At 36.5% G+C, this 11,211-nt stretch overlaps 2 protein-coding genes across 3 annotated transcripts; one reads left to right on the top strand and one right to left on the bottom strand.

Annotated features, from left to right (window-relative positions):
• Positions 1 to 1,214: 1,214 nt before the first annotated feature.
• Bm4587 (Uncharacterized protein) lies at positions 1,215 to 2,776 on the top strand (the record flags this gene model as incomplete). The annotated part of the gene is made up of 6 exons (XM_001897653.1): positions 1,215 to 1,292; positions 1,461 to 1,551; positions 1,651 to 1,792; positions 1,900 to 1,990; positions 2,140 to 2,301; positions 2,534 to 2,776. 6 exons carry the CDS (start codon positions 1,215 to 1,217, stop codon positions 2,774 to 2,776), a joined length of 807 nt encoding a protein of 268 aa, XP_001897688.1.
• Positions 2,777 to 3,449: 673 nt separating this feature from the next.
• Positions 3,450 to 7,164, bottom strand: Bm5027 (Uncharacterized protein; the record flags this gene model as incomplete). 2 transcript variants are annotated; one of them, XM_001897652.1, is made up of 9 exons in its annotated part: positions 3,450 to 3,527; positions 3,667 to 3,841; positions 4,053 to 4,237; positions 4,460 to 4,611; positions 4,718 to 4,841; positions 5,067 to 5,264; positions 5,402 to 5,524; positions 5,720 to 6,181; positions 7,033 to 7,164. In XM_001897652.1, the coding sequence occupies 9 exons, from the start codon at positions 7,162 to 7,164 to the stop codon at positions 3,450 to 3,452; spliced, it is 1,629 nt and encodes a 542-aa protein (XP_001897687.1). The 2 variants fall into 2 exon arrangements, with proteins under 2 accessions (XP_001897687.1, XP_042930493.1); XM_043074559.1 differs by lacking the exon at positions 7,033 to 7,164 and having other exon boundaries at positions 5,720 to 5,884.
• Between the last annotated feature and the right edge of the window lie 4,047 nt (positions 7,165 to 11,211).

The following is an 11,211-nucleotide window of genomic DNA, read 5'->3' on the forward strand; positions in this document are numbered from 1 at the left end:
TGGGGTTTTCAATACGCTTCTATTTATGAACTCTTATTAATAAGATATCAGTTGGAGAGTAAGATTTTATAAACCGAATCATCCAGAAAAGATCGATGATAGCAGCCGTCACTAAACCATTCCGTTTAAACATTATTCACTGCAAAAAAAAAAAATGAACGAAGTAAATGAAATAGCGAAGAAGTAAGATAAATTCATTAAACTGCTTCTGATATATGAAATTTTGAAGGAGTATTTAAAGCTCTACACAATATTTCGCGGAGAATATTCAGTCATACAATGTCGGAATATGGGCTTGTTACCCTCAAAAATAGATTCTTTCACTACATCAATCGACGAGTCACTCATATGTTCACTTAGTGGAAAAATTCCATTTACATCTATTTTGGATAAATTTTGTAAAGCACATCAGCAATGTAGAAAGCAGCCATTTCATAAAATGATAATTGAAAATTGTATCTATACTCAAACGAAACCTATATGCTTCTTTGTTACATCAATAAGACGAGTTAATGACCATGACAGGTAATAAATTGCTAATGAATCGTCATGATCCAATTATCTATCAGATATGTAAAGCAGTAAATTTTGTCGTAAAAAAAAGGCATCTATATGTTTTTCAAGTGTAAGGTGATGGAACCGTTTTTAATTAACTTAATGATCTCCATACAAAAAGCGTACTGAAAATTTGATTTCCAAAGATTGCTATTTGTAAAAAATTCCGGCAAAGTTTTTGCGGAATTGGTAAAATTGATTCCATTTTGTTAATTGCTGAAATGAGTGTTTTATTGGATTAGTTGGAATGCACGAAACTTGCGTTTAATCAAAATTCGATAGTTCCAGTGAAGACACTTCTCGATAAATATTTGTGAACTCCAAATTTAAAAGGCGTCTTTGGTTCTTTATTTAAATTGAGAACTCTGTTAAGACGTGCATTTTCATGACGTGTCAGATCACGATGATGTGTTGCTGTTAGGTTTGTACATTTGATGGGTAGTCTTTGTGATGGTTGTAGGGGTGTGTGGGTGGGGTTTGGGTAAGGAGTTTGTGGATTATTTCTTTCACTTTTGTACTGAGGCAAGGGGAGCAGGCATACTTAACATTAGACCTCTTTGTTTCATATATTTTTACTTATTATCGGATCAGAAAGATCTCTTATTATTGTTATCATGTTAAAGTCGTAGGCGGAAAGAAAAGGTACGAATGAGACAGTGATGGAAGAGAAGGACAAGTTGTCACCTCGCATTTATCGTCGAATGGAAGACAAAAAAGCTTGGAATGCGTACTGGCAGGTTGTTTTACTTTATTCTGAGATGTATAAGTATATGAAAGTGATAAAGATTTAAGTTCCTTGTTTTTCAGAGATAACATTTTCCTGAGATTGCAGAAATCTGTATTTTGTAATTCTGTTGTTCCTGGAATGTTGGTTCTAGTTATATTATTCTATTATTTCATTTCAGTTGCGGAAGCTCGAAAGTCAAGGGAGCTATTATATCCGGCTTTTGTACTATGCCCATAAAGCAGTAGATGTGCCGGTTACGTGGTTCAGAGGTATTTTTGATATCAGCCTAGATGAAAATTATTGTTTACACGAACATTGTAGCATATTTAGCTTGTCATTTTTGTTCTTAACTATAAGCGTTGTTTTAGAGAAGATAATAGAGCCAATGAATGACAGATATCGTTCACCGTACTATCATCGTAAGTTGAATCGAGTTCCGGGGATTGATGATTGTGCTGTGGATGATTTGTCATGCTTTTATGAAGCCAATACACAATTCCGACTTGACAAGTTAGTTCTATAACTACCTTTACATGAAATTCAATCATCAGACTTAACAAATATTTCTAGTTCTTTTACTTTCCTGTTCACTTTATGTTTTAAAAAAAATAGTAAAGGTTGGTCGACCAGAACATCCTGGATATTCTTCGCCTACGACTTTCCAGATGTATGGATTACAATGCTCCGAATTTTGTTCCGTGTGCAAAGGTAATTTTTTTCAAGGTGATGCACGTGATTTTGACGCTTACTGAATACGGACATTAGAATTCGTTTTGTTCTGACAGTTTTTTGAATTCTCCTGTAATAAATAATAGCTTTACTTACATAAACTGATACGTAAGAGTAAAATTTTTCAGTTAATAGATGATGTAGAAGAGAACGAGTTAAATTTCTTCATAAAGTATGGTGAAATCGGGCAGGAGGGTGATGTTCGAGATGCTTACATGAAACAGAAACATCGAATGATTTGGGAGAGACGACATCCAGAAATAATGAAAGCACGCGCAGAAGCATGCGAGGTAAGTACTAACATTTGGTTGGCATTTTTCATTTTTCTTTCGCTGTGTGCAAGTGCTTCTTACTATATACCATACAAGTAGTCGTGTACGCGCAATCGAGATTAAGGAGAGAAGAAGGAGAAAACAGAAAGGGCTCATTTACAGTATTATAAAAAATGAAGTACTTCATACTGTTCTGTCAATGAAGATTTTGAAAATCGCATTCACTCGTGAATCTTCATGCAATTTTTAGGAGCACAAAAGAAGAGTTGCTAATGGCGAGTTCGATTATTCTTTCTGGAAGAAAGGCTTCTGGCACAGCGATAAGAGCAGAATGGAGATGCCTAATGTTGTCCATCACAGCAAACCGAGCATTGAAGGTGACAAACCATTATCGTTTGACTGGCAGTTCTACAAGAAAGCTAAAGATGACCCGGAATTCCTACAAGAGGAAAAAAAGAGGCAAAGCAAAGCAACAATGTTCGGTCCATGGTAATGCTAAGGTGAATTGTTTCTCAGTTACATATTGGCTCCATATAGTGTTTAGTTGGTTTTTTTTTTTTTTAATACCTGCTGTGTCCCCCAATTTTTTTTTTTTTTTTTGAAATGATTACTCGATTTAGTAATGTTTAGATTGTATTTTCGGAAACTGTTTTTTGCAGTTTAGGAAAGGTTGTCTGTCTGTACACTTTGGAATTCGAGGATGAAAATACCAAATGAGTGAGAAAATTCAAGCTGAGAAGCGGATATAGTTTGGAAATTTTCCGTTTGATGTAGTTCATATAAGCGGCAGTTCTTTACCTTGACAAATAGAGACAAGTTAAACTAGTCTGCACTCTGTCATAGTTGTTAATGCAAGGATTAATGTTCTAAAATGTACACGCCACAGTTTTATTCATTGTAGAATATTTGCTATCAGCTATTTAGTACGATGGGGAAGCATAATTTCTAAATTTCTGCGTTGTACAATAAAATATACATTCACTGCTCAGCATGTAAATTGTGAAGTACAGTATTGTTTTTGCTCTTCAATTCAATTAAATTTGTGTAAAAACTTCACTTCCAAAACAAAACAAACAAATATTGTCGAAATGAAACAATATACAGAATACTTAGAATTATTCAAACTTTATCACCGGGAACCCAACTACTGCCAAGTCCGAAAGATCTTAAAGTTCAGTGGTACCACTGACTTTCCCATTTTGTAGCTTCTGTAGTTTGCGTTGCGGAGATGCTGCAGTATGGTTCTGGAAGGGAAAAGAATTTATAAATAGTGAAACTACGCAATAGACTTATTAGCACGTGATCTTTAATACTGTTCACAAATAAAAATAAAAGACACCGTTGAACTGTTGGAACTACTATTTACGGTAAATATGACTTTACCTTGAAAGAACTCCTCTTGCTACGCGCAAAGATCTCTTCGTCATCAGCTGAATTTTCCTCCTTGTTACTATCTTCACTTCTAGAGTGTTTGAATCGAAATTGATCAATCTTTGAAATTAATCCAGGGAAACATTTACGCATCACATCGATCCAAGCATTTTGTAACATCTCACAACTGAAGTAAATTACATATCACTCTGTAACAAATAGCTGAGAGCGAAGTGTACACAAAATCTCAAATACATCCTAAATTCCTTGCTAGTATTACAAGTTTAGACCTCACCAATTCAGTTGTCCGATTGTTGCCATCCAATTTTGCTATTTTCGAGCGCAATGGTGACTACTCATTTAAGCTAAGTTTTTCCGACATAAGCCCCTTAACTCACTTGTTATCAATAGGTTTTGCACCAACATGAGGATGTTTAAGCGCCATATGAGTACGAACATGAGCTGCTTCACTACTAGTATATGAGCATTCCGAGCACTGATACTGTTTCAGATGATAATGCCGCTTAGCGTGATTCATTAATGAAGAAAGTGATCGGTAGTTCGGCATCATTTTTTGACAAAGCTGTAATAAATTTTCAATTAAAAATGAAAAGACGTGAAGTCTTCCGAGTTACGAAGAAAATATGACTGTCCTTTGCAAAGAGATGCGAACCTATGAAAGAATTGCTAAACCATGCAACTTCTCTTACAGAGAATAATAAAAAAAGTCTTATTAAGTCCTCTTCTATAATCTTTCCTTCCTGTGTAAGGAAAGTTGAAATTAAGTCAGACGAAAAATCCATACCTCACATCGAACGTGATTTCCGGTATCAGTACCAGTTTCATTTACTATAGACGTCATATATCCGCTAAAACTCAAAGGTGACAGACTATTTCGTTCCTCTTTTGGTGCCAAGCTTTGAAACTGTGTTAACATTTTGCTTTCTTCCTCATCAGCTGCAACTGAGATTTACCACTAACCATAGTTTAAAATGATTAAGCAAAGCAGCAACCGTTGGATATCATACACGAGAACTTTGAGTAGGATGTGTCACTCACGTACCTGGTGTGTCCGGGAAATATTTATGAAGGAACATGACAAGACTGCTACCGGGCTCCAATACTTCAACGTTTACATCGGCCGCAATTTCCGAATGTTTCAATGTGATATGAAGACGTACTTTCCACTTCAAAATAAATGTGGTCAGTAAATTATAAATAATGTACCCAAGTAGTTAGGAACAAAAAATTTGTACAGCGTTATAGCTTGACAAAGAAAAAAGAAAATTTAATGCGTTTATCATGAAAAGAAAAAAAAAATGAAAGGCACTAATCAAAGATTACAACATTTTGAATCATGTGGAAATATCGGTCTTATTCTTTTTTAACACAAGATGAAGTAAAACCTCTACCTGATCGGCATTCTGATAGCCACATTCCTCGCAGCAATATGGTATGCATTCTGTTTTATGCACTTTATCAAGATGTTCAATAAGTGCTTCAGCATTAACACGTTCACCGCATTCAATACAAGCATATGATAAATCATTCAGACCCGTTAACATTAAATCAGCCGAACGATCATTTTCTCCGTTCTTGGATGTTGAAAACTGGAAAGAAAAAAGACAACCGTACTGTCGGAGAAGACTTCATAGTCAAGAAACTGTTATCGTAAATTTAAGACAAGAATCTTCCACATTTCCAAAATGAAGTGAAACATTTCATTTCTTGTAACATGAAGGAACACCTTGGAATAACCCGGAAAACACTGGTCCATCAGTAGATCCCACTGATTTTGCATTTCCGGCGTAAGTGCATCCAACGGTTGACTAACATGATCCTTATGATTATGCTGCATATGTAAGCGTACCTACAATTTATCAGTACATTTTTGACTTGCTTTTCCTACAACATCATATATGTTTGCATCTGTAACTTGCTTACTGCTATCGAAAACATCTAGATCCAGTAGATGGAATAATCTGCATTCTCATTTTTTATTTTGAAGTTGAAATATATTTCACATATATATTTTGTACACGAAAAAAAGTTAAAGAAAACTAACTTTGGCCATTTCATTATGAGTGTAAATGCAATAAACACACTGGAACTGTTTAAGCGATGCATGCCGACGGACATGGTTAGTTAAATTTGATAATCGACTGGACATAATTTTGTTCTGACATAACTGACAAACAGCATACAATGACGGGTCATCATTAGCAATCATCCGTGATCCACGTGGTCGAGCAACAAACGGTATAGGTGATGGTATAGCAGTTGAAGTAGCCAAACCATGAATGGAATTAGAGCTGGACGATGCAGGAGAAAGATGAGTGGTATGATCATCGGTAATAAGCAACTGGGAGCTGTTGTCATCCGAGGATATCACTGAATCCTGTACGACCACAGTGTTCGAAAAATGTGTAAGATCAGAAACAGGGGCCGCCGTTGCATTAAGCACAGGGAGAAATGCATTTTCACGAATTTCATTCACAAATGACACTTCCGGGAAACCATTGTTTAACTGGAAAGATTTAGAAGTCAGATCGTTAATTTGAAATAGTAAAAGGAAAGTATTAAGACTAAGGTAGCGAACATCTTTTTCAGCATAACCAGTAATCCATGCAGTGGAAAGCATGAAACGATTTATGACTTCATACATTTAAGGATTAGAATGCAGTCCGTTCCCGCCTACTTCATACTTCCATACTTAATACTTGCACATTTACTGGGTAATAAACGACAGCAACTGCTTCCTTCCCCGCTCCCGATATTCCCAATTCCGAAATACTGTAACAATATACGAGCGAGCTGAACAAGAATTCCAGTCCCAAATTCAAATGAGGAGAACCGCGAGGACCATTTGGGGTTGGTCACATCCCTAACAAAATCGAAATATCTAATTTCGTCTCTGTTCTGTAGCCAGCGGTTTCTGGAGTGAGTAAAAACAACGATTTTTACAACAGAAATGGGAAAGATCGGAAAAGAAAAGATATGAAAGATTTCCTAAAGCAAAAAATTCCGCTTACATAAAGGGAAGACTTCAAATAAAGGAGCACAGATTGGAATTAAATAGAAATTAAAACAATTTTTAGAAGAATCCTTGGAAAAGGAGATAGAAAGTGGGATATGAAGGTATTGGGTCATACCGGAATTCCTCAGAAGTCATGACTCTTCCGGAAGAAACTGAATTCAACAAGGAGAAGAGAGACGAAGATCTTCAAAACACCAAATTGTACAAAATCCTGAAGATAGAACAAACCCGAAAAAGAATGGAGCAGCGAAAAACGCAATATGTGTTTCGTTTCTTCTAAAGCATACGAAAAATAAATAACTTTAAGAAACTTTTTGCGGAAAAAATTACGAAAAAATTACCAGTAAACTGAAAAGTTTGATGATATCGCCACCTTCGGGGATTCGTACAATAGCAAAATTAGGTAATCCAAGAATATCGTTAGCAGTGGTCAAGGGTTTTTGATGACCGGTGGACGACTGCAGCGCTGCCATCTACAGGTATCCTGCTGTTCTGTGTGAGGATAACAACAGCGCAAGTATGTTATTATTGTACTGCAGTAGCGTGTTAATGCCTGCTTGCCTGCGTGCGTACGTTAGAAAAGAAAGAGCAGGGGGAAGGGATGGGGAATGCGGACGGATGCGGGTTGCTCTCACCTCTATTTGTGGGGGGAGGGGGGGTAACATTCTGTCCCCCTATTCTACTCTGTAGTTGTATTCCTGCATGCAGTCCCCATCCTTCCCATTGCGCTGCACTTCTCGATTCCATCAAGCGCAAATCGATGGCCGAAGCAAGTTGCTAGACTGCTACTGCCCCTGCTACATGCACTCATAACTGCAGCAGCAACACCAGCACTACTTGGGCAGCAAAAGGGCGCGTGCAATGACTGCGCAACCTGCACAATCGTTTCTACGGCCCACCCTGTTCAGATCCTTTGTATGTCTCTGTGCATGCATGCATGTGTATATGTCTGTGCGTGTGTGTGCCTGCCCGTATTATTGTCGATTACAGCTCATGTCATTTTTTCCCAATGATTACTGCTCACAATCCAAAAGTGGCCATATACTGAGATTAGACATACTCCTATCAATACACACACATACATGCCCACAATCAGGCATACTCGCAAACGCATGTACATTAGCCACTTGCTCACAAAGCACGCATGTGTACCAACACATGCATATAAACACCTACATATGGGCGCGCATCTACACATAACACAGATGCACGTACATTGCATGTAATCATGTAATCGTACATATAGCAAACGTGCATGTGGATATACACAGCTATACGTGTGTGTATGTTCACACACATGTACATGCATGCACATACATGCATGTAAAGATGAAGGCTGGCTATATGTACGCAAGGTGAATGGGACTAGACTAGCGTTTCTATGTATTATTAGAAACTCGGGTAAGATAGTGGATTGTTGGCATGTCTTGGGAAGTTCACGAAACTAACAGCTGTTTGTTTTAATCATCGATGACCTGTGAACCAATAATAGGTGACAACAAACGAGTAAACATATACATGATTTCCTATGTTGTAGTAGCATGGAATACGCAAGCAACACTCTGGTACTGTCTCTGTTCTAAGATATGGATATATTTAGACTTTGTCCCATCTGGGAATTATTTGAATGAACTGCATGGACTGCACAGTAACTTACTTATTTCAGGGAACATATTCATTGCTTCCCAAATTAGAGATCTTTCATTTTTTCAAGGGAGAATTATGTAAGGTATCGATCGATCGATGTGTAAAACTCTCAGTCATTTTCCAATGAACAGAAAGAGTGGATTCATAACAATGTTGTGCATTGTCCTCTCTACAACTCACTTTCCTTGTCACGTAATGAGAGCTAAAATTTCGTACATATATGGAAAATTCGAAACTTTTCTTCAGCATATTCAACTGATTTCCTCCTGATGGTGCTAAAGTAAACTTCAAATATTAAATCTTGATCAGTAAGCAAGTGCATAGGCTATTTAGATCACACAACAGCGGACAGTCCCTCATTCCTTCCCACCACTTCCTACCCTCAAATTTGATTTCAGACCTCCAACCACATACTTCTTTAGGTCCACATATTTATCGTCAACCACAAGTATTGATTGCATCGATCATGCTCACGATATAATTCTCCAACACCATTTTATAACACTAACTTAAAAAATTTGCGAAACCAGACTTTCCCTTCCATCACAATCCTTTTGTGTTGCTGTTGTTACCGAAGGAAAACCAAAATTATAAGAGTATTCGTTTTAAGGAACTGAAGTGACCCGAAGTTGCCAATGTTTTAGTTATTTTTTACGTGAGCTGATCAAACACCACCGATTATCAGTAAAAGATTTAATTGTTGCGTGACATGAAATTTATCCAGAAATTACATTGTTTAAAAAAGCAATTACTGAGGAATGAAATATAACACAGTGTATAATAACAAGCCTGAGCATGGCTAACCGAGTATATATATATTCTTCTCAGAAACCTAGTTACACTGGTTGGTAGTTGCACAGGATATCAATAACAACGATGGATTTTCTCCCCATCAGAAGCCTCGTACAGTCTTACCACAATTTTACCTGACATTTGATAAATATATCACACTACCGCATGACACAACCACTGGCTCATTTTATCACGGCTGAGAGTAGGGTAACAACAGTACGTCGAGTAACCAAGATATAAAAGGGAAACTGGGTTCTTATAATCATGATCACTAGACTTTTACCAAAACAAGAAGCCTGCATTAGATGTAATAATATGCGTCAAGCATATGCATCGGGAATGCAAAATTAACTTTCTTACGGGAGACCTCAAAGGGATAATGCCATGTCGTGGAATAACGGAAATAATGAAAAGATTGGCTGCTATCACTTACAATGTCCTAACGGAAATTTTTAACCATCATGAAATTTTCCTTTGAAGTTACGGTCAGATTCAGTGGAATTAAAAATTCTTTCAAAGCTTGTCAAACTTCAAAATAAAAAAGCATGGAAAACCTGGGATACGCTTTCCGACCAGATCACCCATAAGCTAAATATATCAGATCTACAGTTACTTCAAAACACTTTCGCATATCACATTTAAAAAATTATTACAATACTGCGCGCATATATATATATATTAAGACATTGCATGACACTCTCACTTATGGTAACGCTAATTGAGTAAAAACAATGTAACTTGTTTCCATTTCATATGATTCCACAGTGCGCGTTTGCCTTACGCAAATTTTGAAAAGAACACCAGATCCTAGTAAACATACAATAACATCAAACACGAAAAATAAATAATTAAAACTTGTAGATAACTCTAAATCGGACCTGCACAGTTTTTTAAATAATGATTTGGCACAATGAAAAATGTTACTAGTAAAGTCAAACTTGACAAACGAAATCATTCATGAAAGAACAATGAATAATGAAAAATACAAGGCAACTCTCTAGATGATGTAGTCAGTGTAGCTGTCCGGATAAATGCAGTTTAAAAAGTATTCAAAAAATAAAGTACCGAAATGCACAGATCCTATTACCTATTAGTCCTGTCAAACAAATGACTAGCCGGACTAGTCGTAATTTCATCCAAAATTCCACGGCTAGAATTTGAATGCTCCCTTCATTTTAATCCACAATTTAAATTAATTTTAATTAATTCAATCTCCCTGAAAATTTCAATCACATATGGACTTCTGAAATAAATTTTCAGCTGCAAGAAACATTAAACAGAAACATCACTGGTAAGTACGTATCGTCAATTATGAAACTGAGAAAGAATGGATTTAAAAAAAAAAAAACTTTCTGAACACACAAAAAAAAAAAAAAAATACTACGGACAATGCCATACTAATAGAAATCTTTGGCACAGCAAACGGAGCAACGAGAAATATGTGGTGTAAAAAATCACAATATACAAATGCCCCGTTGCAGTAGCAGCAGTAAAACATGCAATCACAGCTAATAATTATGACACATAATGGGGACCACCGGCTTTGAAGACAGAAACGAGGACAATTCTGAACTGGATACGTTTAATGCACACTTCTTATGCACCTGTACCAGTTAACGGATTCTTGAGCAAGAAAAAGATTTAAAGAGTTATCCGACAAAAGTCAAACATATTCGTTTGCAATGTTGTGCCCTCTGTAATAGATCCATCTGGTCATATTCAGATGGTTTTCCTTGTTCTGAAGTGTTAAAAACAAGGTTAATAAAAATCTCTAACTGCTTAGTACGGTGTGTTCCCCAGTACATAAATACATATTTCACGTGATCACATATGGTATTTATAAACTAACAAACCCATCGTAAGCAAACACGCCCATTACAATAGTTCGTATTTCATATTTGCATCATTCATCAAAACAACTACAAAAACTTTAATTAGTCTCTCAAAGTTATGGGATTATTATCAGGCACTGAAATCCCACATTCGATTACGCTACACATCAATTAAATAAAAATAAAAATATTGTAACACCTGACAGGGCCAGTTTATATCTAGCGGAAGCGACTAGCTAATGGAATAAC

Source organism: Brugia malayi (assembly GCF_000002995.4).
Source record: "Brugia malayi strain FR3 genome assembly, contig: Bm_v4_ChrX_scaffold_001, whole genome shotgun sequence".
NCBI lineage: Eukaryota > Metazoa > Nematoda > Chromadorea > Rhabditida > Onchocercidae > Brugia > Brugia malayi.